The sequence below is a fragment of the Thunnus maccoyii genome, chromosome 2 (genome assembly GCF_910596095.1).
Source record: "Thunnus maccoyii chromosome 2, fThuMac1.1, whole genome shotgun sequence".
In the NCBI taxonomy this organism is placed as follows: domain Eukaryota; kingdom Metazoa; phylum Chordata; class Actinopteri; order Scombriformes; family Scombridae; genus Thunnus; species Thunnus maccoyii.
This window is the reverse complement of record NC_056534.1, coordinates 26,722,368-26,747,994: the sequence shown is the minus strand read 5'-3', so window position 1 is coordinate 26,747,994 and position 25,627 is coordinate 26,722,368. Positions and strand designations below refer to the sequence as shown.

General features: G+C 40.6%; 1 protein-coding gene across 1 annotated transcript in view; it reads right to left on the bottom strand.

Annotated features, from left to right (window-relative positions):
- maml3 (mastermind-like transcriptional coactivator 3) overlaps positions 1-2,022 on the bottom strand; it is a 112,989-nt gene extending 110,967 nt beyond the window's left edge. Inside the window, exon 1 of the mRNA XM_042430477.1 lies at positions 319-2,022. Coding sequence (XP_042286411.1) covers positions 319-696 — 378 coding nt within the window. The 5' untranslated portion in view covers positions 697-2,022. The remainder of the gene's footprint in view (positions 1-318) is intronic.
- Between the last annotated feature and the right edge of the window lie 23,605 nt (positions 2,023-25,627).

Genomic DNA, 25,627 nt, shown 5'->3' with positions numbered 1-25,627 from the left:
AGCAGCCTGTTTTCTACAACAAGGGGCTGGATTTCTTTGTAAACAAAAGCACTACTTGGCACCCTGGTTTGAAAAAGTGAAGTGTGTGTTTCTGAAGCAATTTCCAGCGCTCAGTGAACGTGTTTTCAACAAGTTTTCATAGTGGTGAACAAGTAGTAGTGACACAGCTTGCAGCTTGTTGGGTGTCCAAGAATACTGGGGACAGAGAAATGCAAGGGGGATGAAAGAGAGTATACTGAAGTGTGTGCCGTATTTAAGTGTGTGAGTGGGAGGGTTGTCTCGGGACTGTTTTGGCCGTGATTGAGAGCTCGTCCTTACCGCTATGAGCGTGTTATTCCTCTGTTCCGTGGAGGAGGCAGAGTCCGGGTCCGGTTGTTTGCTCTGCGGCTGCTTGCTGCTGCCGCTTCCGCCGGCTGACTTCTTGGCCCTCTGCTCCAGACTCCGCTGGTACAGGCTGACCGTGTCCCTCCGCTCTATCTCCAGCTGCTCGGCGTGGGCTTGCTGGTACCTGCTCTCACAGTTAACGTGGTGTCTCCGGCAGCCCTCTATCCGCTGCCTCAGCCTCTCCACCACGGTGCTGTGCTTAGGTATGCCCACCGCCCCGGCGGGCACCACGCTCCCGGCGGCCGGGTTCATGCTGTTGTTGATGCAGATACTGCCGTTGGGTCCGGCAGCGGGGGAGGCGAAGTCCCCCATCACTGGGCCGAGTGGCTGCTATTTTGGAGGAACTTTTCTCCCCGTCAAGCTCGTCTCCACCGCCACCACCTCCTCCTCCTCCGGCCACCTCCTCCTCCACCTCCACTACCTAGTGTCCTCTCCCTCTCTGTCCTCCTCGGTGAAGGGTCCCAAGCTGCCGGGCAGCGGACGGGAGGTACGACCGGGCAGAAGCCGCTGAAGTGAGCGACAACCGGGGAGGTTTAAAGGGCAGCGAGCCTAGCAGTCATACGGTTAGTTAGTGGCTCGCTTGTGACCGTTGCTTCTTCCCTCCTCGGTACTGTTTCAAAACAAACCGCTCCCGAAAACACAAATAACACCCGGCCAGAGTGAGACTCGAGCAAACCCCAAACTGAATTCAACAATAAAGCCGCTGCCACGCTGCTAACAACAACTCCGCTGGAAAAAACAACAACACCGTGAAGGTATGAACGTTAGCAGGCACTCAACGGTCATATACACACCAACCGTCCCGCGGAGGAGCAGCGGCGGCAGCAGCAACAGTCCACTCGCCGTTTTACGGTGTTGTCCTTTGAGAAAAAGTTTTGCTGCCTGAACCGAACGGGCTCCGGAGTTTCCCAGTGAACTTGCATCTCATATGGTTTTGGTTTGAAAGAAATCCCGGTGAAGATGTTGCTGAGTTGGGGGAAGAGCACAAGCGCCCTTGGTAGTCCGGTTGTGAGGCAACTAGAGTCACCCAGACGGCGTAAAACGCGGATATGGGAAGCAGTGGTGGAAGTCTGTAGTCACTGGCTGCCGCCTGCCACCATCACAACAATCAGGTCCTCTTCTCCACCATGCCAGCGGAGTGATATCAGGACAGGAGGTGAGTAAAAACCTGCTAGAGGCTGTGAGGAGCCCGCTAATGGACGGCAGGAAAACCCGGAGCGGAGTAATGTGGAGTATCCCGGAGAGGACCAGTCTAGTCCCACCTACGACCTGGCTTTAGTAACGTAAATAGGTTAGACTCATTTTACACCAAATCAGCAAACGAGGACAAAATAATCTGTTTGCTATTGGTGTAAATGGGTCAGCGCGGGTTATTTGTCCCATCTAGCTCCGCGACAAGCTGCTCATGTTTCTACAATAACCACGGAAGGAAAAGTTGTTTTTAAAATGTTTTTATTTAATGTGAACATGTTTCTTATTACATTTAACCAGTGGTGGAAGAAGTACTCCGATATTTTACTGAAGTAAAAGTAGCAATACCACACTGCGGAAGTAATCTGCTACAAGTACACTTTTGATGTTGCATATTTTAAAGGTGTAGTTCATTTTAATTACTTTATTTACTGCTGGGTAGCTTGTTATTTTCCTCCCAGGGATCAATAAAGTCTTATCTTATGTGAAGAGATTATTGATTATTCTTTGTATTATTGATCTGCAAAGTAACTAGTGAATAAAGTTATTAAATACATGTAGTGGAGTAAAAAGTATATTTGCTTCTGAATTGTAGTTGAGTTTAAGTATAAAGTGGCAGAAAATGTAAATATTCTACTAAATAACAAGTGCCTCATAATTGTACTTAAGTGCAGTGCTTGAGTACATGTACTTGGTTGCTTTCCACTACTGCATTTAACATAAAGATAGTGATGTACAGAGATGTATTTACAACGGATGGACAACACAATCACAATAATACATCACTAATAATAGTACAGATGGAATAACAGGCAGCACATGCAAGAGGTCAGGACAGGAAGTAGGGCAGTGATGTAGGCAGGGATGAACATGTTTCAATAACTGCTACAGAAGATAGTGTCGGTGACCTCATGAAGCTATCTTAAATCACTGGATAAACTGTTACACAACTGCACATCACATGAACTGATTATATAGTAAACTGACTATAGTAACCCTATGAAATGACACCATCATCTGCATGTCTGCCATGACACTGAAGCACAAATACCCTGTTTAATATTTTAATTTTAATAAAGTTTTAGTGGTTAAGCTATAAGGATATTATAGTAATACAATAAAATTAAATTAAAAACTGATTGCAGGATATTATTACCATGTTATTACTATGATTGAAGGCTATTATATTTATAGGTTTAGCAGTGAAGCGTACAAGCATACTACTTGTACATGACACACTAATGCACCCTTCACACACAAACTTAGAGGATTTCTTTAGCATTTAGTCAGCTCATGAGAAGTTAACGTGACAACTAAAATTTGTTGCATAACATGAACATTGATCATTTCTCCAGAATGTAGATAATTTTCCCAGAATTGTGAAAAAGATGACTCAAAAAAGATGCAAGAAATTAATCAGAGAATGCAAGGTTTGAATTTTTTTGTGGCGGATGAATCATAGCTGAAACAATTTAACCAGGAACTGATAGTAATGACATATTACAGTTTTTAAGTAGCCTCCCTGTGATGTCAGCTTTCATAGTTTCATGGTAATAAATCATCGCCAAGTGTTCATATAGAAGTCAATATGAGCATATGAGGAGAGATGCTACATAAACATTTTTTTGCATTTTTTAGCATTTTATCACTGAAGATGGACATTTTTGTCTGCCTCATAGCAAAGGTACAGTTACTTGGGTGTACATTTAGTCTCAAGGCTTTATTTTTAAAAGGTCTGGGGCAAGTGAGAAGAAGTTTATTGCATTTAGGTGTTTTTTTTTTCTATCAAGCATGACTGACAAAAGGTGCAACAGTAGAAAAAGTAGTTTCAATTCCTAGATCGCTACCATTAGACCTCAACAATAAGGAGAAGTACAGAACAACTGTGCTTTAATAATAGCTGTTAGAAATATACTTGCCACAGAGATGTACTAGGAAAGAAAATGAGAGATATGATTTTTATGTTTATTTCAGATGAAAGCACTTAAGAGCAAGTGGAGAGAGAAGATTATGGAGAAGGGGTCGCATTTGGTTTGGGACGGTGATGTTAGTTCCTGCTCGTTCTTCTATGACAACCATGTGATTCACCTTTTTATCCTCTTCTTCCAGGATCTGACATTTAGATAATAGTTTTCCATGGAATAATGATCTGCAATGCAGCGAACACGTGGCTGCTGATAGCTTGTAACATCGTGAATCACAGGCACTGCTACATTACACAGTGATTACACAATATTAAGTGACACTCCTCTTCCCAATTACAAAGTCAGCACCAATGAATGATCACAGGCATGCACACACACACACTTTCACATGCACACAAATAGACAACACTGTGAATCATATCCTCACAGCCATCAGCTCCTTCAAATTAAAATGACAAAATACATTGTTTGTTGATACCGTCAGAGCAACATATGTAAGCGTTTTCTGATCTGATGCCCCTATCGACAGGACATCATCATTTATCAGTGATTTCCAAATCTGTTACACGGTTGAAATAATGATCAGACTTTGGGCAGCTCCCTCTGGAGTCACAAACAGCTTTATACAACTCTTTTCACATATGCAGTGGTACTCCCCAACACCTGTAAACAGCCTTTGATGTGTAGAATTCCTCTATAAGTTCAGGGAAGTGTCGTAGTCATGGTTCAAAGAGACCAACGTTGACTGTCAGTAGGATACGGGAAACTAACAGCAATCTTTCATGTTGTCCATCCACCCTGACCTCCTCCCGCTGTGGTCTTTCTGGCTCTGTATTCATGTCACCTGACTTCCTCCTCTGCTTTCCCAGAGAAGAGTCATAATTCCTACGGCCGCTAGAAGACTTTGTCACTTGAACATAAACAAATGTCGTTTTAGGGCATTTGCTGAAATGACTGATGCTGTCATTTCTCTTGGGAGGAGGGTCTCTCACAAACGCATATGATTCATTTCAATGTTGTATCATAGTCTGGGCCAGTTCTCTCTCTCTCTCTTTTCAGCTCTCTATGTTTCTGTGTCTCTCTCTCTCCCTCCCATTTTTATTTTTATCTGCCATGTCATGTGGGAGTTCCACCCCCGACTGTTCAGGCCATATGTGCTCCCCTGTCTCTTTCGAACTATCCCTCCAACACACACATGCACACACATGTCCTCGCACACGCAGTCATTCAGCCCCACATGTACTTTGGACCAACAGAGACATAGTTACACACACACATGTACACAGTCTGCATGGCAATTAAAACATGAACAGCATGTGTGTCTGCTATCGCTCCATTGGGTGTTTTTCACTTATGTTTCTAGTTTTAATATTAGAAAGATGCTTTTCTTGCACCAGTGATCAAGATTACTTGTCAAACACAAATATGTGTCTGTGATAATGATGAGTGTTCACTTGATGGTTCACTTACAACTTTCTCCTTTTTGTTTAAGTGCTTCAGAACTTCTGCACCAAGTTTCTCCCATTTGACAATCTGGATGATCCACAAATGCTGCGTCTGCATTCAAAGACATTTTTACACCCCGTCTATGTGTTTTAAAGCCAGAAATCATTAATGTCATGTCAAGATAATCCAGTTAGAAATCTCTTACTTTGATGTCATTGACCAGTTGTTTCCAACCTTTTTTGCTTGCAACCCTTCGTCAGACTGATTTACCCCCATTGGTTGTTTAATTTGAATCATTTTAGAGGCCTAAAAGGGTAAAACTACAATATTTCACAAGAAATAAAACAAAGATTGGACAAAAAATATACATCATTGTGTGTATCAGAAATATGTTTTTTAGGAAAAACTGTCACAGACTAATAATGTATGTTCTCCAACTTCCATAACCACTGCTCAAACAATCAAGCTATGAACAACATTTTGAGGTACACAGGTGAAATGTTAAGTGAAGTGAGCCTCTCTTCCAATAATGTGCTTTTTAGATTTTTATATAAATGTCTCATCTGCAGATTTCTCTTGGTGACTATAACACATTAGTCATTCAGTGGCTGAGCACTGAAAGTCCCTTGACGAGTGCAGGAAGGGCTCAGCAGCAACAGTGGTTTGTTTAGAGTAAATAGAAGAAATAGAATAGAGATAAATAGAAGAAACTACTATGATTGGTTACCAAGAGCTGAATGGACAAAAATAAATGACTTACAGAAAATTAAACTTCATCATTTGAACATTCCAGGAAAAATGATTCATTGTACTAAATTTGTACTATTTGTCTGATTACCAAGTAAACTAAATCACAACAGCAGCAACAACTGCTTAAGATATCAACAAAATGTTAAAATAAGGGACCTCACATTCTCTTTTGATCGTGACATGACAGTGGCATGGAAAGAATAACAGTGGCAGAAGCAAGTTATTCCTACACTGTTTCTGACTGTTTCATCATTCCCCATCTGCCAGACCTGAAGCCATGAGGATTTTCTGGGAACATCTTGGCTTTCTCTTTGCTTTGTAGACGGAGCAAAGGCTTTGGTTCGCTTGTTGTTGTTCTGGGTTGAGCAAGGAGATGTCTCCACTGGCCCTGGGCAAAATATTGGCTCAAATGACTCTTGCTGGTGCTTCTTTTGACGTGCTTAGTGCACTACACCTACGAGAGAGTGATCCCTTGACTGAGAAAGTACCTTTTAGATTTCAGTAAGTGACTGAGGAATTGAAATTCAACAGTTGATTCTTCCACAGCAAACCAATGATTTTCATCTTTGGTTTATTACAAACACACTGGATGACTGGCTCTTTCACCAGTAAGTGAGAGCAACTAATTGGACATTTCTTCTTGACTTTCATTATGTATAAATCTATAAAATGTCAAATAAATTAGTATGGTAAGCCCGCAAACTACATAGTTGTCCACTTATGATAATATTTATAAACTGCTGGTAAGTTACATCTGGCAACATAAGTAAAAGTTTTGATATCTGGCTTACTACCACTAGTTATACAGCACTGCACTGTAGCAGCTGAAGCTAATGACGGACAAGCTCTGGCAAGGTTGAACAGCTCTGAATCCTGGAGGACCAGATTCAGAGCTCTTAAGGTGATAAGCTTAAAACAAAAGATATTGCAATTAAAAGTTAAAGTGGGAGATTCCAATTATCTGTTATTATCCACCAGCTGTGAGTCATTTGGTTACTAACTAGGTTGCTGCTAGCGTTAGCTGTCTGAAAATTAAAAGGCAATTAGTTACTCTCATCGCTCTGTTTCATTAAAAAGACACAATCCATTATTCATTTGTACAGAATTGACACAGAGTGGTGCTTACTTCTCAATGAAACCATCTTTGGCCAAGTGCAAAATAGTACCGACACCAGCGCATGCAGACAACCAGACAACAGTAAGGGTTTGGTTTTGACTCATTTAATGTTAATTAACTCCAGCTGTGTAAATCTGACAGTGACAGTTGTCATTACAGCAGGAGCGACAGTTGCAAAATAATTCTTTCACTTCTTGCAGCTTGTTAAGACATTTTTAATATTGTGTTATATCCTAATTAAAATGCGCTGTATGTTCTAGTTTAATATATAGTGCACTATATTCACCCTCCGCCATTTTATTTGTCTGAATTCCGAATGTGAAAATTCACCCAGAGACAAAGAGTGTCACCTGTGTGATTTGGATGAGGTTGAGAATTAAATGCATTTTATTGTCTACTGTCCATTTTATCACAATCTTAGAGTAAAAATCCTCCCCAGACATGTAAATACTCTGCTTGGAACAATAATAATGTGTGTCTGATGTGTTTTTTCACAAAAATAATTACCACTTAAAAATCCTTAAAATGACTTCTACTCCTTCTCCCTCATTAAACATCCCAAAGTCTATAAATATGTAAATATATTTCATTTGAAAAGTTTAACTGCTGGACACAAGATGTCTCCTACTTCATTGAAAAGTCACTTCTCAGTGTTTGTGCACTGAAGGCATCAGATCCTGCTTGTAGGCCCATCCCTAAAAATCTGATTTTCAGTGAGAACAGAGAAACTTTCCACTTTCAGCAGCTGAATGTGAAAACAGTCTTCTAGTGTCAAACTCTGCACATACATCATTCTGCACAGTCAAGCTCAAACATCTATCTGTAGGAGCAAGTATTTTTGAGTGGAGTGGGATTTTAAGCTTTTCCTGAAAATGTGTGCTGGACATCCATCTGTTTGACATGACAGATGAATGATTACAGTACATGTTTGACATAGCTGTAGTATGTAGTGATGTCTTGTAAGTCCATGTGGGCTGGACACCTTTTGGGTGTATGACACTTAATATAAAAATATTCATTCATTCATTCATTCATATAGTGCCCTCAAATATTTCCACAATGGAATGAAAGGTGGTGTCCATGGCATGTACACAACCCACAAGTCAATGCAATGCAAGGATAGATGTGAATATTAGCATTTAGCCACCAGTGATGATGTAAAATGATGATGGTAAGTATCAGAAAATCTCAATTCACTGCTCACTATAGATTAAATTACTTAGTGTCTATTATATAGGGGGTCCTTGAGGGACTTCCAGGGGGTCCCTAGAAAAATGGGTAATATTTTAATTTCACTATTATTTCATTGACTAGATGTTAGCCAAGTGAAAGTATAATGACAGAATGAATGACTGTTGTGGTGATGGGTTTCATACACCCTCTGTAATAAAACATCTAAAAGCAAAAATCTTACCATATTGGAGACCCTGGGACAAAATCTTATCCAATGGGGGTCCGTGGTCTAATTTGTGTCAGTTTAGGAGTCCTTGATGTGAAAAAGTTTGAGAACCATTGATATAGGGAGTAGTAAATAAGTGAAGGATTTTGAATACAACCACAGACAGATAATATTTGGTATAATCTATAGATTATGTAAGAACAAGACTAAAGGTCTTCAGAGAATATGACCTGTTGGTGGCGCTAGTAGAGAAAAATCAGAGGATCACCAAAGTTGTTAGGATTCATCCTCTGGGTGCCGTGGATATATTTACCAAATTTTATGGTAATCCACCCTATAGTTGTTGAGATTTTTCCGAATGACCGACCAACCGACCAACTGAGATTGCCATCCCTTGAGCCATGATGCTAGCATGGCCAAAAATGAACATTGCAGCTGTTAGGTGTACTAATTGGTTTACAATTTCTATTTGCAGTGGTTGTGCAGCATTATTCAGATTTCTTTGTGATCTAATCAGCTTTAGGCAATGCCCACATAAAAGAGGGAACTGCCATGGCTTAGCTTTTTCAGCGACAAACATCATGTTTTCCCAAGTAGCTTCCAAATCAATGGGATTTGCACTTTCATAATGAGAATAACTGTCGGCAATGAAACCAAACATATGTGAATCATGTTCAACTGGTTTGAACAACAACAGAAACGTAGTTTAAAGTTAATGTTATAACTTATTTTCCACTATTAAATTGTCCTTGTTCACTTTTTGCTCAGTTCAGATTTAAGACAAAATCAAAATCTGGTTTGCAAATATTTGACCTGACCTTAGTCTTACTTCCATTCTTTGACCAAAATCATTGTAACTTCCTCTTCTACTTCCCTGTGCGCCACAAACCATGACTACTTCTTCACATCACACTGACCAGATCCCCAAGCACAGGTTTGATAAAGAGACTCAGCTGTGTGTGCATGGATGTGTGGTGGTCGTGTATGTGTGTTTTTGTGTGTTTGAGTGTGTGGCTGTAACTGCTGCTCTGGTGCTGCTGCCCAGTCTGGTCAGCTTAGCGCTTTAGGAATGAATGGAATGTTGTTTTACACACACACACACACACACACACACACACACACACACACACACACACACACACACACACACACACACACACACAGCACAAATGAACCACATTCTCAATTACTTGCTTTTACCTATTTTTACTCTGTCTTCTCTGTTTCTCTCTCTCTTTCCCTGCTGCCATAATAGTGACAGATTTTCTTTTTTGTTTTATGTTTTAACATTAGATGGTTTCATTTTCCGCCCATTTTGGTTGTCAGCACTGACATTATGGGAGTGGGTGGTTGTGGATGTTTGCACGATTTCGGAGCGGGGGAGTGTCCAACTTCATTTTGACTCAGAAACAGCCATTGTTAAGTTAAAATGCAGGTTTCCCACCAGAAAAAAGCTACAGCCAGAGCTCTTTGTGATGCGCTAGGATCCTGTATACTTTAGTATCTGCCATCACAATTTAGATATATATACTACGCTGTGCAAAGGTATAATAGTGCTGCAGATGGCTTTTAACACTTGCAGTTAGCCAGTCATCCCTATTAAAGGAGAGAGTTGTTTTTGAGAAGGTAAAGTGATTATTAAGAGATGTTAATAACTGTTTTCACTGGATCTGCCTCTGCGTTGTGCACTTACACAAAAGCACAAAAGATCATTTGTTGTTAGCTCTTTCTTTTCTTTTCTCACTGTCATGCCGGTTTGTCTGCTCACGACTTCACGTGTGGGAGGTAAAGAATGAGTTTACACAAAAGGTACGGACGCACGCGCACACAGAGTCACACTCAGGTTTGAGAATGGAGAACTTGAAGGAAGTACGGAAGGCTGTGAAAATCAACAGGGCAAACAAAGATGTCTGTGTGTCTGTCTGGCTGCGTGTTTCTCTCTTTGTTACATCATAAACCAATCAAACAGATTCAGACCAAACACAAACATCCGCAAAGAAAATAAGGGAAATGTGTTCAATCTAATTTGAAGATTTCCTCCCACACTGACACCACACATCTCCTCTGCTCTCTCTTTCTCCCCTCCTCCTCCTCCTCCTCCTCATATTTTTCCATGTGGCCTTTCTGTCTTCCTCTGCGCTCACCACATCGACTTCCACAGCGTTTTGACATTCAGACCACGCTGTTCACCCTGTGATGACCCCCGACACACGCTCAGTGATACCCGTGGGGAGAAAGGGGCTCTCCTACCCTTCGGGCTCTTCCGGAGACTCCCCTGCTTGGAGTGACAGAGAGAAAAAGAAAGAGAGAGAGGATCCTACTTACTCTGGCTTTCTCTCTCTCTCTCTCAGCGGAGAGGTTGCCGGGCTGTTGCACTAGACCGTCTGTCTCTAAATATTTAATGCGCACAGGACTGCCTCTAAGAGTGAGATAAAGGGAGAATCAGGGTGGTTGATATATTGATGAGCCACAGTGAGGGTAGAAGATTGGATGGAGGTATGGAGGAAGGATGAGAAATGGAGGAATAAAAGAAGGAGGGAGGACAGAAGGATTTGAGAGACAACCTTGCTTAAGGGCACACTGACGGTAGTTAGTGAGGAAGTAGAGAGTTGCTTGTTTGCTGTCCATACCTAGATTTTTCCATCCTGTTCACAGGAACCTCTTAACTAGTCCACACTAATTAATCCTGATCAAATATTCCAATACTGTGTTTCCACATTGTTTTCTAAAACCTCACAGTCCAGACTCAAACGTGCCAGTTCATGAGCACTTCATCATGTAAGCATGTAAACACAAAATACAGCTGAGGAATGTCATTAGTTGTGCAGGTATTTGGTGATTAACCAAAGTTGGGCAATTTGAGCAATTTAAAATGTTGACCTGTGTGAGCAGATCACCAAGGTTATCCAATGGATCCTATGGGGGCCATGAATGTGGCCATCAACGCAAATGTTGAAGGCAATCCATGCAATATTTGGCAGAATATTCCAGCCAACAACACTCATCCCAAGTGCAATGCGGCTTGCATGACTAAAAATAGTGAGTAATATGTGGCCTCAGCAGTCTGAGTGACCCAAATCAAGTTGGTATGTTCTAAAAGTACCGTCTTTTTAAGATGAAATACTCTCTTTGTGTTTCCTTGCTGAGCTGTGGTGGAGGGATAGCAATGAAGGGGGAATATCGTACTAAAAAAACTGTAACTTGGGCTGATGCCCACTTGATTTGTCTAACACAGACTGCCACATGTTAGCTTCAGCTGAACTGTAGAATTCATTTTTAAACAGAACGAGGACTCTGCATTTTGTCCCCCATCATTTACATTTGTTTCCCCGGACACCGTTTCCTTGGCAAACTGAGGCGGAGGGATACATCCTGGTCATTGTATGTAGGTTGTTGCCGGGACACAACAGCAGCAATAAACTCATGCACTCAGGCCCAGACAAATATACCACTGAATGATCACAGTGACCAATATCTCTTTCAACATACATAAGGTGAGTACTTTGAACATGTTAGCATTGTGACTTGTTGAAATGTAACTTAGAAGTGTATCAATTGGGCCTCCAATTTATAGTGCTAAATTGGTTGTGCAAAATGAAATAGTGCACTTGGCAAGCTAGCTGGCTAGCTAGCTAACCAGTGTGTCAAAATTACTAGTTAATCTTTTGTAGTCTGAGCTGACTATAATACTGACCTGTATATATAGTCTGTTTCTATCCATGTACATATTTCCATTTTTACTGTATTTGCTATATTTGCTCATTTATGTTGTGAAGTTAATTGCCAGTTAATTAGAGACGAGTTGTCCGAGCATGTTGGATCTGAGGTGTGTGAGGGAAATGATTGTATGAATATGTATAAATGCTTGAGTGAACTTGTGAAAGGTTAAAATGCTTAGTGATCTTCATAAAAAATCAAATTTGTGCATCTGAACAGTATGTTACTGTGTGAAAGAGAAACAAAGAACATCTGTTTATTTTGAAACATATTCTGCCATGTCAGTTTGGGTAGAGTAGTCACAACAACTCCTAGAGGTTGGTGTGAAACAGATTAAGAAGTATGCACCCCACTGATGGAGGCTCACTCCTCTACAGCAGCTCGTATGTCTGTATTGAGTGTGAGTGAGCCATGCTCTGAGCATTAAAGAAAGTGTGACAATACTATATCAAGAGTTTTGTCTTTCCTCATTTAAGTCAAGTGCAAAAGGTGAATTGCACAATAAATGGGCTCGTCTGGGACGCCAGTCTCCTTTCACTCCTTTGACTATTCTCCAAACAGGCCAAATCTGCACAGCTGGTGAAGAGACTGCAAGTTGCCTAAGACCCAGGAAGTCAACCTCCCCTGAGAATAGACTGCCTGTGATGATTATACACAACGGATTGAATGACACAGCATCTTAAATAAGGATACAGTGTTGAAGACCACGAAAGACATCTGAGAGTTAAAAACATTCCATTAGCAGTGACGACCCATTGACAAAGGAATGAATGAATAATGTCAATTGAATGTCTAACTGAGTGAAATGAAAAGGTGAGATAGCTTGGGTCATGTATGATGAATGGGTTAAGGTCAAAGTTAAGAAATTCCTAAGTTCTCAGGATGTGTGATAATAAGGAGTGATAAACATGGACCAGAGACTTGTAGCTGTGGATTAAACACTGGGTTCCCTAAAAATGGCAGTTTTGGTTTGAGTCAAATTGAGAAATTACAGAAATGACTTGAAGAATGGGAACGGGAAAAAAAGAAAAAGAGAGCAAGGGTGGATTGGAAGGCATTTTTGCTGTGGAAAAATGAGGCAGAATATAGAGACAGACAATGAAAACAGATCTATGTTACAGCAGAACTTGAAACTAAAATGGGGGAGAGTTCAGGGAGACTTCCCTGATGAGGATTATCGTTATGACATGAGGGTTGGTGCCGAATACAGAACAGCTGTTGATGGATTGTGTGAGAGACACTTTCCAAAAGACCACGCACTGGGATGCTATGAAGGCATGTAAACAACAACAAACAGAGTCCGTCGCTGATTACCTTGTAATTCTGACTAAGGCTTTCACAGACAACAGTGGCATGCAGAAACCAGATAACCCACAGCAGGATACACCCTGTGAACAACAACTGAAGACTTGTTTCCGAGATGGCATGAATGCAGATATCAGCCATCAAGTACAGAAACACTGCACTGGGTGGGAGAGAGGTCACTTAAACACAATACAAGACCATGCTATCCATGCCAAAAAAATCCAGACATAAGCAGCAGCAAGAGTCTCTCAGAGCAAAGCAAGATTAACTGAGAGACTCCAAATAGCTCAGTTATAGGCCATCCACCCAACACAGCAGGGATGGGGTGGGGATCTTCCAGGGTCCACGCACTCTCCATAGGGCCTCATGGCAGAAATGAAGAGACTTGCTGGAATTGTGGAAGCCTAGATCACTGGGTCAGAAACTGTCCACAAGAATCGACAAAATCGACAGAGACACAGAGGCAGACAATGTCCCAGACAGGTGACGGTGAGCCACCCGCAGGGGGACTGGTACTACAATGATGAGGCATGATGGGCGGTGGAGCAAGAGGAGGCCATCACTTCTGGTGAACGCACTCCTAACACTACACACAATCATTTGGGATAGACAAACACATTCATATAACAAACATTTCAAAATTGCCTAGTTCTGAGGTAATGCCACACAAAACTTTGAAAATACGGGACAAAGATATCCCGTTTCTGGTAGATTCTGGGGCAACAGTGTCAGTAATAAAACAAAGTGAGTTTATAACTCCTACTAAATTGAGCGGTAGATGTTTTTATACTGTAGGAACACCAGTCACTGCAGTGAGAGATATACTACCACCACAAGTGACAGAGATACACTCAAACACTTTTCTATTCTCCAAATGCTGGATTTAATGTGTGCTCTAGGGTTAATTTTGTATTGCACCGAATAGAGCAAAAAGGTAACCAGGCAACAACCAAACATAGGCCAATTTATGCAAATGGCACAAAGCCAGCCCCTATACATCTACTAATGGGACCTGATATCAACTTGTCCGCGGTCTATTGCCTCAGAACTATTACCAACAGCACAAACACTGATGTCTGACTCCCACATGTTTATGAAACAGCAGACCTACGTTGCACGGCCAGGGTGAGCGAAACAGGGGAAACTGATTTTGAAAAGACTTAGTTCAGAAAGGCGCAGGAAAGTGATTTGTTAAGCAGTAGTATGTTATATTGGAATGATGAAATGTGTGCATTGCCAGTAAACATGACCACTGCAGTCAGTAAATTCTTCCACGTCCACTCGTCACACCCACACGTGTCACTGGCCAAATTTCCTCACAGGACATGGAAGGATTTAGGCCCATGGATGTTAAAGTGCTCATCAGGACTCAAATTTATAAAAAGAGAGGAGGAGTGCAATACTCCCCCTTACTAAAAACATACAGACACCCATTTGCGAGTTTGTTCACTGGGGTGAGATCTGTACATTTAACTTAGAGAAATAACCTCAAATTTGAATCTGTTTCCTCGGCTGATAATAAATTCACCTGAGTTAAAAGATGTACCAAACAGTCTGTGGGCTAACGGTAAATATGATGTGGGGTTAGTGAAGTGGGCATTGCCCCTCCAAGTGACACCTAAAAGCACTTACTGACTGTGTTAGCCACAATACCCACTAAAACCGGGGGCCGTTGAGGGGATCACCAGTGTTCAATAGCTTGCTATCAGCAGGAGTGTCAGAACCCTTATTTTTCCTGTCAGAAAGATACAACCGGAGGGTCAGTCTATTGAATGGCGGTTTGTGCAAGATTTACAAGCCTTGAATGCAGCAGTTCATGTGCGTGCCTCTGTTGTTCCTAATCCTCAGCCCATACTGTCACAGGTTCCTGCTGATAGCAAGTGGTTTTCAGTAGTAGATCTGTCTAATGCATTTTTCAGCGTTCCAGTACATCCAGACTCACAGCACTGGTTTGCATTCACATGGCAATGTAAAACCTATACAAGGTCTTGCATTCCTCAAGGTTTTATCGACTCTCCAACTGTATACTCACAAGTGTTACATCAGAACTCAGAAGATTTGGGTTTACCTGCAGGTAGTGTTTTCATACAGTATGTAGACGACATAATGATCTGTTCACCTACAGAGGAAACATGCAAAACTGACACAGTGACACTGCTGAAATATTTAGCAGAACATGGTCACAAGGCTAGCCTATCTAAATTGCAGTTTGTATCACCCACAGTGACTCTCCCTGGTCATGAGATCTCAGAGAAGGGCAAATTCCCGAGCCCTAAAAGAGTGGAGGCCATCCTTAAAATTCCAAGCCCAAAAACTAAATGTCAATTGATGTAAATTTTAGGCATGACAGGCTACTGCAGACAGTGATCCTCGCTCGAAGCTCCACTCCCAACCACAACACATGGCCTCAAACCGACTGACTGACTTGGACCCCAGACTCAGAGACAGCATTCACACGACTGAAGCAGACTCTCACGTCCACACCTACTTTAGGACTACCAGACCCAAACAAACCTTTTATCCAGACTGTTGACCAGAAAGGGAACTATATGACATCTGTACTGCTGCAAGAATTTGAATCAAAATTAGAGAGTCATAGTGGTTGAACTATTTTTCCCTGTGAGAAGAGGAACTCAGAAATTAAATGATAAAACCAGAGCCGATAAATGTGCAATTGAACTTATTTGCTCTCAAATCTTATCTTAATTAGTTAAAGACGTGAATGATTTGACAAATGTTATTGCAACTCTATATGGTATTTACCACCCACTCTTTGCACTGGAGTGAGCATTTGAATATCCTGAATCTTAACAATTAGGGTGTGAAGCTAGTCTACAGTTTTTGTGGAATGAATTGGATTATTTCTCTCTCATTCCTTTCAACCATCATGTAGCTGTCGAAACTGAAGATGATCTGCACAACCCAATCAGACGAGACTATTCTTTGTCTGTATGTACCGTTATGACAAGCTAGCAGGTCTCATTTTACGTTTGATGTCTCACTTCATGTTGCACACAGTCTCGTGGGAAACGGAGAAACATTCTGAGGAAAAAGAAAAAGAAATCCCTCAGAAATCAATGGGGCTACAACTCTGTGAGCTTTTCATGTCAAACTTTAAAAAGCTGAGTTCCAAAGTATCTTAGCAGAAAATATGTCCAATGCACATGATAGGAGCATTCTGTACGTGTGAATACAGTCCCTGCAGTGCTTCCATAGCCTGACATTAGACTCTGATGTGCTGCAATAACTGCTGCTGTTCATACAGGAATGCTATTGTTACTCACACATAAACACACATTACCACAGTGTTTACTCCCAGTGCATGGTGCCCGTGACGGCCTAAACCTCTGGCTGGGAAACAAGAAGTGGTGACCACACTCGCCGTGAAGGCTGGGGAGAAGAATCATATTGTTTTCTGCTGGAACAGCCGTTCAAGTAAAAAGCAACACATGCAGAGAGGATTTATGAAAACAGTTTGAAACCAGACTGAAAGATTTAAGAAATAAACCAAGATATTTTTAAAATTGCAACTGTTGTTTTTTTTTTTGTTTTTTTTTTAAGAGACAGACTTAATTTTCAAGAAAGAAGGTACTAATGAAGGAAAAAAACGAGTGTGAGAAAGGAAGACACACACAGAATGTGGGGGTGGACTGTTAATGACAGTAAAAAGGCAGAGAAAAATAATCTCCCCTGTAAACAATACAAACACACAAGCACACACACACATAGACGCACACTCACATGTGCGTGTCACGATCACAAAGGATGCTGGGTAATTATGCTAATGACGTTATAATGAAATGCATATGCCCTCTCTCATTAAGGAACGACATCTTCTTTCCTTTCAAAATATGTTAATTTCTTAAGTACCATGTACTCGCTGCTGAGACATACAAGGAAACACACACAGAGGTACACACACATGCACAATTATGACTGACATCACTCCTGTGCCTACAGTTGACTACATCTTTAACCTTACACACACACAAACACACACAGACACTGATATAACACAAGGCACTATTTGCATATGAGATTGATATACTGACGGACCTGTGGAAATGATGGGTTTTACATGGCTATGACATCAGACTTTACATAAAACAAACAAACACACACACATGCACACATACCTCACAAATCTACACAGAGGCCCATACTGGAAGTACATCTACTGTACAAGACCAACAAACACACATATGAGGGACGGACCTTAAAAATGAGAAGGTAAAGTTGAGGTTTATCAAACCAAGTGTGTTTTAATCTAATTATTCATGTCAATATTAAAAACAGCAAGGATTGAGGATACACGAACATTCTTGTACACACACACTGACAAATAACAATGTGACAGTCGTCTAAATTTAGAATATAATATGTGTTTATGACTTCATGGGTGCGTTTATGTCTTCGTGACACCATCGAGACATTCCGTGTCTACATAGGTCAGCTGAAAAGCTCACCCACTGACTGATGTCAATACCACAACCATGACCACACACACACACACACACACAGAGACACACACACACACACACACACACACACACACACACACGCTGATTCACCAAATATCCCTTAATGGTTGTTATTTGACACTTTCTTGCCATGTCATGGTGACGCAAGGCAAAGAGAAACATTAAATTCAACTGTTTTGTCTGTGCAAAAACAGAAAAACAGGAAGGTGGCCCACCTGCAGCTCTGATGAAAATCAGATCACTCATTTATCAAGATTTTTTAATCTAAATTCCTTGATTTGAAAGACTAATTTTAACAGTCTTGTAGCTTGCCTTCATCAGCACGGTAGAAAACTAATTGATGTACACAGGGGACTGTAAAATGTTTAGGAAGGTCGTCACAAAGATTAAGAGATCTTTGAGCCACTGAGGTTTGAAAGATTATTTTTGTGTTCTTGTGTGCTTCACTGTGAAATATGGAAAGTGGGTTGATAGAAAAGACAGTGGGATCAAAATGTAGCAAAGGGAGTAAGTTGCTACCTGCAAAAAACTTAAAGCAGCTATAATCAATATTTTTATAATAACAATGGATCAAATGACTTTGTGTGAAAGGTCGCCCTACTCTGCCCCCTCAAAGCATCTTTCCGCTCATTTTTTTTGGTTTTCCAGTTTCCAGTTTTTAGCTTTTTCAGCTTTAAAAAAAAGAAAGAAAAAAAGCTGTAAAACCCCACTGTACACTACATGCTCAACACCCAACAGTCGACAGACAAAGTTAGCAACTAGCTAATGATTATAGTGGCGCATTTAGCAGCTAAAGAGCTGAATATTTCATTCCACATGAATGCTAACGTTGCCCGGTCTTTGCTGGCTAGCTTACTCTAGCTAACTAGCTAACAAGTTCGCCAAATCAATGTAAAATGTGATATATCTGTGTTGTGTTCGCAACCTGTTTCCACTGCCCCCAAGTGGCCAAAGAAAGTAGTAATTGCAGGTATAAAGCCTCTATGTGTATAATTTTGATGTGATTATAGCATTCTTCAAATTATGGCATAGGTTGCATGAGTGTCCCTGGTTCAAATCCAGGGGACACTCAAGAGTTTTGAAGTCCTATACATAGAGCTTTAAATCGTGAAGTGAACCACTAACAAGATATTTGAAATGGCTTCAGCATGTCCCTTAAAACCTCTAACTCCATGGCTGGATTTGATGATTTTCAATATGCAAAACTATAAATAAAGCCCCTTCATGTTTAAAAACGCAGGCCAGTTCACTCAAGATCTTGGATTATAATTTAGTTGGCTGCTGTGTACTGCCATTGCCTCGCTTTGAAAAATAGGATATTTTTTGTTGTATGTGTATATACGCTGTTTCTTGTAATAGCGATCTCTGTCAGAGATGCAGGAAATGTCACTTAAGGATTCTTCCAGAGTGTGCATGTATCTCTGTGTACATATGTTGTAGGTGTGCATTTGTTTGTTTGTTTGTATCTAAGTGAACATTCATGTGTGTCAGTTTGTGTGTCTGAGCACATATTTTCTTAAAGAACAGGATGTGTATCCCCTAAAACTCAAAGCTCTTTTAGATAAGTTTATAGACAGATGAGTATCAGTTCAGTCACCCTAGGAGGTAAACTACTATTTGGTTGAAGTCATTCTACACCACGCAGCTAATGAGGGTGGGTGGATAAAGCCTCGGGCCCCTGACTCACAGAGGACCCTAAATGCATCCGTTGTCTATGTGCTGTGTTTAAAAAAAAAACCTTTGTACATTCAAAATGCCAGTTTTTCAAGTTGTGAGATGAACAGCCCTGTTTATGAGCTCAACAACCATGTCTTATTAAGTTTACTCCATGGTTTCCGAGGGAGTTCAATGAGCCAAGATATTATTAAATTGGTTTGATCCTTCTATCAAAGTAAAAATATGTAAATTAAAGTCAGATTAAGGTTTAACATGAGAAATACAGTGAGTGATGTTACAGTGGACGGAGAGATGTTGGTTATTCTGTACAAGGTTTGCTATCAAGCATTCAGGATTTTGCACTGTGTTGCGTGTGTCTCACTTGTACTTACATTAAAAACAAATGTGCATATAGAAGTTTTGTGAATTCTTTCACATCTGAACTTACATTTAAAGTACTGGATGTTATAGATAAAATAGAAGGGGAACTCCACTTTACACATTACAATAAGTTTACCTGTCATGGGGAGTAGTAGCTGTTGTATAATAGCTTCTGTGGCTCTGAAGGAAGCTTTCTAAAGTCTGAGAAAATTACCCTGATGATGTCATCAGGGTAATTTCATTTCAGACTTGGAGACTACAAATTTATAACACAAAACCTTGATACAAACTGGGGAGGTGGAGTTTGAAGGATATCGGCATTTACCAGGCAGGGAAGGTCTAGCAAAATCTCACTATCAAATTGCATTATGGCACGTGTAGGATCCAGGATTATTAGAGGTCGAGATGAACACGATGTCTACACCGAAAGTGTTTCAGAAGCATTTTTCACTCATCTGTGTCACATTCATCTGATGGAACATGTTGATATGTTTCTATTTTAATCAATACAGCCATGCACTGGCTCGTGTTTTTTGCACGTGTAACTGCAACCTGAGGCGTTTTTTTTTGCTAAGTCTATTTTCTTCCATTTTATGCAATTAACTACAATGATTGTGTGTAAAGTCAGGACATCCAGGACACTGTAGCATGGATTTTGGCTGGATTTTGCTCTGTCTGTTCCAAGTCTCCCAACACTAAATTGCTGGAGTACCCCTTTATTATAACTCTGAATTAATGCAATTACATTTGCAAACACTGGCAGTCAAATTTTGACATATTATTTTTCAAAGTAACATAAGACATTTTGCAGGTGCAGTGGTCAGAAAACTGCCAAATTGTTTATTAGGAGTAACAGTTTCATAAATCATGCCAAACATCTGCTAAATACAGACACATTGTACTGACGCTGTGATCATAATTTGATGTTAAGCACAAGAGATATGATGGGAATATATACATATATATTTCTTCATGTTCTATGTATTTTATCATGTAACAACAAAATAATCATTCATGCTAAAGAGTGCGTCCTGGTCTGGCAGACTCTGGAGCAGGTGAGGCTGATAGCAGCTGCAATCCTTCGCCGCTGATGAATCTCTGTCCTGTGGTTTCTGGCAGGCAGCAAGTCAAAAGAAATGGCAGTTCAGAGTGCAGACAACTACTCCACTCGCTCAAGTATTCTTAGTGTGTGTGTGTGTGTGTGTGTGTGTGTGTGTGTGTGTGTGTGTGTGTGTGTGTGTGTGTGTGTGTGTGTTCCCCCCGCAGAGCATGTGTGAGTGGGATGAGATTGAGGCAGGAAGAAAAGAGAGAGGGAGAAGGGGGAGAGGAGAGGAGGGGAGGAGCAGTGGGGGAAACATGTATGGTGGAGATCGTAAACTAACACTGTAGCCTTTCATGGCTGCTTGCAAACCCTGGAGTGGACTTCTACTGGAGCAGGACAGACAGATTTTACTCAAAAATTCACTGAATCTGTGTCATGTAAGTACATAAAAAAACTCAAGTATTTCCTGGAAGGTTTTTGCTCATTCCTTCAGTGAAACACTAAAGAAGAGAGAGAGGATGAGACAAAACACTGATAATCATTCAAATGCCTTGTTTGCTGGCGAGCTGCTGAATATTTTAGAGCAATTCAATTAGTCCATGGATAAAGCTACAAGGCGGGACAAACACACACACAGAGGCAAACACACACAAGCACACACATTTAGCATCACAAATGGACACCGTTTATAATGACTTGTACACACACACACACACACACACACAGGCACATTGAATGGGAAAGCTGATTAGTTCTATTAGTTGGAGGCTGGTGACCCCGTTTGTAGAGTTGCATAGTTTACGGACACATAGTGACATTGTGTGTGTGTGTGTGACAGTAAGCTTCACATACACCTATCATCTTCATCTCCACCTGTTGCAGTCAAGTCTGGAATAAGACCACAGTTCAGGGTGTTATTTCTTAATGGGAATAAAGTCAGAATTAATTTCTGTTGTCGAAAGTCTTACAACTGATTCTTTGTCTTTGTTGAGGTTTCTATCTTTGATGAAAGATTTTCCCAACTTGTTTTTTTTTTCAGATAGAGGGGAATGATTATGGCTTTATTTATTAACAAAGTTAGAAAGGAAAAGTTCAGCATTTTTGGGAAATCTGCTTATACATTTTCTTATCATTTCTAGAGTTAGATGAGAAGATTGATACCACTCGTACAGAAAGTATGTAGCAGGAGCCAGCAGCCGGTAAGCTTAGCTTAGCATAAAGACTGGAAACAGGGGGAAACAGCTAGCCAGGCTCTGTCCAAAGATAACAAAATCTGCCTCCCAGCACCTCTAAAGCTCACTGATTAATATGTCGTATCTCGTTTGTTCAATCCCAACAAAAACAATTTGCCGTTTTTTGTGAGCAGTTTCTGAGCAACCAGCAGAGACTTCAGGAAGTTACTGTGCCTGGCAAAGAAATTAGCACATGACCCCTGTAAAACGGCAATTTGTCATTTTACACTTTTACATTTACGGATTAAACAAATGAGACATAACGTGACATAATATCCAAAGTGTAAATGTCTTGGACTTTCCATCCATCTCACAATTGTATTAAATATCAACTTTACAGGTAAAATGTCAAAATCAGCCAATGGATTTTCTTTTTCAAGCCATACTGCTTGTAAGCAAAAAGGGGTTAAAGGTCAGATCTCAATGTTTACGTTGAACTGTGACTCTGCAGGCTAAAATTACACACAATTAAAACTTCTAACTTGTACACCTTCTGCACCTTGAGGTTTATTTACACCATATAAGTGTGTGTGTAAACTATGTGTTACATGTAAGTGAAAATTGATGACTTTTCTCGTTCTATCCTCAAAAGATTTTCCTAATTACTGTAAAAATATGAGCACACAGCAGTTTGTTTTGAAAATGTCATAAGCATGAAAAGTAGGTGAACAACTGACTCAACAAATGAATGAATGGAGGACCAAAAAATGTATTAGTTATACTTTTAGGACCCTTACAGAGACGTTCATACTTTTCATTGTAGAGATCAGAGGTCACGACACGGGTGAAACAGCCTGTTTAGTTCTTTACTGACACTGTGTCCCAATTCACACTGCAGAGTTATTCTAAGTTGGTTTGGAGTATGAAGTGTGTTGACTCTTGGAACGGGACAAAAGCAGCATGCAGACTAAATTAACTTCATTCTGACAACTGCTCCTTGCTAAGTTTAACTGGCTTTGTAAAGCTGCAGTTTGATTGATGTCAGTATACACACATCTTGTATGAATACTATAAATATCAGTATAAAGTACAGTGTTGGTATGTAGTTTGGGATTGGGGGTTATGTTCATGTTGCCATCGAGATCAAAAGAGCAAATCTAGTGAGGAGTAGAGATGAATGTAAGTGAATGATGAGATGTTCAAGTCAGAAGACCATTTGAGACATTTACTTTAACTTCAGTCACACAAGTTAAGATTCTTCTTATCAAACTGTCTAAACTCACAGGATTTGTTCTCCTGCTCATTCATCAGTCCCGCCAGGATTTTGGACATTTTCTCTTGAAAGATTAATGCAGCAAACTTGTCTTTTTTCATTACATTTTTTGCTTATTCCCAGAATAAAAACAACTAGAATATATTTTAAAGAATATGATTATTTTCAACAACCACCCATCTCTTTACAGCTGTTCTCAACTTAAAAAACTAAAATCTCAAAATCAACCAGTGGATTTTCTCTTTCCAACCATGTTGCCGTTATGTGCATCTCATCAGACACTGCAAAACTTGAAATCAATATCTCAATTTTTGGGTAGAGATGGAATTGTGCATGAGTGAAAGATTATATACATTTACATTAAAACATCTACATCTCCAACTGGTGGTTCAATTTACACAACGTGTGTGTGTGTGGTTGGGGGAGGGAGGATGGGGGTAACTGCATTGCAACTTGATTGTGTTTAGAGAATATTGGATGACAACAGTGCTGCTGAATTTAGCTTCCACACTGCAGATATTCACTGTAGGACTCATTCATAGACATGCTCACACACACACACGCACACACACACTGAGGACGCCGCATAGGGGGACACAAACATGCTGATGTGCTCACTACCGTAGTATCCGGGAGATGGACAGATGGACGAGCGCTCTTTTACAGCCTCTTCTCCTCCCTGTGTGCGAGTGTGTATGCATGCATGTGTGTGTGTGTGTGTTTGTGTGTATGTGGTATGCATAACACTGGCAGAGCATTGGTGCCAAAGTGGGCATCTGGTCTGTGGACTATCACAGGGGAGAGAGAGAGAGGAGCGGAGAGAACAGTCACACCAATACACACACCCTCCTCTCTCTCTCTGTCTCTCTCTCTCTCTCTCTCTCTCTCTAAAGCTGTGGAGGCTAAAGATGACACACAACACAGATCACACTCTGTTTCTACTATGTTGCACCGCAGGAACAATTTAATAAAAAACAAAAAAGAAGAGAAAGAACACACTGTTTGTACATTTTGACCAAATAAACAGTTGTGCATTTAATATACAAATAGAAAGGAAAGCAGACAGAAGACACACACACACACACACACACTGGGGCCAGAATAAAGGTCACACACACTTCGTCTCTCAGTGGCTTCATTTTTTGCCAGAAACAAGCTGTGGTGTGTTTGTGTGTGTATGTGAGTGTGTGTGAGTGTGTGTGTGTGTGTGTGTGTGTGGTGTGTATTTCAGTGGACTGCTTCCAGGTTGTGTAGGGGTCAAACTGTGACACCTGAAGTACCGCAGGTGTTAGAGTCTCACAATGGCCATGAGCACGCCACTAAACATTACATACACACACACATCGCCACACATCACCTGTGTAAGAAATATTCAGATCCTTTACTTAAGTAAAAGTACAATACAGAAATGTAAAAATACTCTTATCACAAGTAAAAATCCCACATGAAAAATCCTACTTACATATGTAAGTATTAGCAGCAAAATGTACTTTAAGTATCAGTATTAAGTACTCATTTCATCCCTCTGACTGATATATTATTATATATGACATCATTAGATTATTAATACTGAAGCATCAGTGTTAGAGCAGCATGTTACTGTTGTAGCTGCTGGAGGTGGAGCTAGTTTCAACTACTTTATATACAGTTAGCTAGTTTAGTCCAGTGGTTCCCAACATAGGAGTCGGGGCCCTCCAAAGGATCACCAGATAAATCTGAGGGGTCGTGGGATGATTAATGGGCTGTTAACAACTCATAGACATCTGAAATGTGACCCCGACTACACGCTGCTTTTTGTAAGACGTCAAAAGCCAAAAAGGTTGGAAACCACTGGTTTCATCTTTAACAATGTGTTTATTTTAAAAGCTTGTTATATTATCCATTGTGTCAAATCTTCATCTGAAAGTAACTAAAGCTGTAAAATAAATGTAGTGGAGTAGAAAGTACAATATTTCCCTCTGAAATGTAGTGGAGTGAAACTCTAAATGATGAAACATCATCCTCTACAAGCCTGTGAACTTTGGACCCTAAACCTTTGCTCTCTACTCGCCTCTGAGTGATAATCGAGTGTTTTGGGTGGAACCACAGTTCTAGTGTCACCAGCCATGTTTTTTTGGCCGTGTCATTTTTATACTGTCTGAGTGATAAAGCTGATCTGTGATCAGCTGCAAGGCTCAGAGGGAGCTGATCTGGCAGCAGTCTGAAGGTAAGGTTTGGATTATCAGCAAACTGTTGCGTGTTAATGGCTATCCCTTCCCCCTGAAATTGTTCCCATAAATGTCAGTTTCCTCCCAGCTTCATGGGGAAGGTGAGTCACCCACACATCATGTGAACACACACAGACATGCACAAAGAAATATAAGTAAAAACACACTCAAATATGATTGT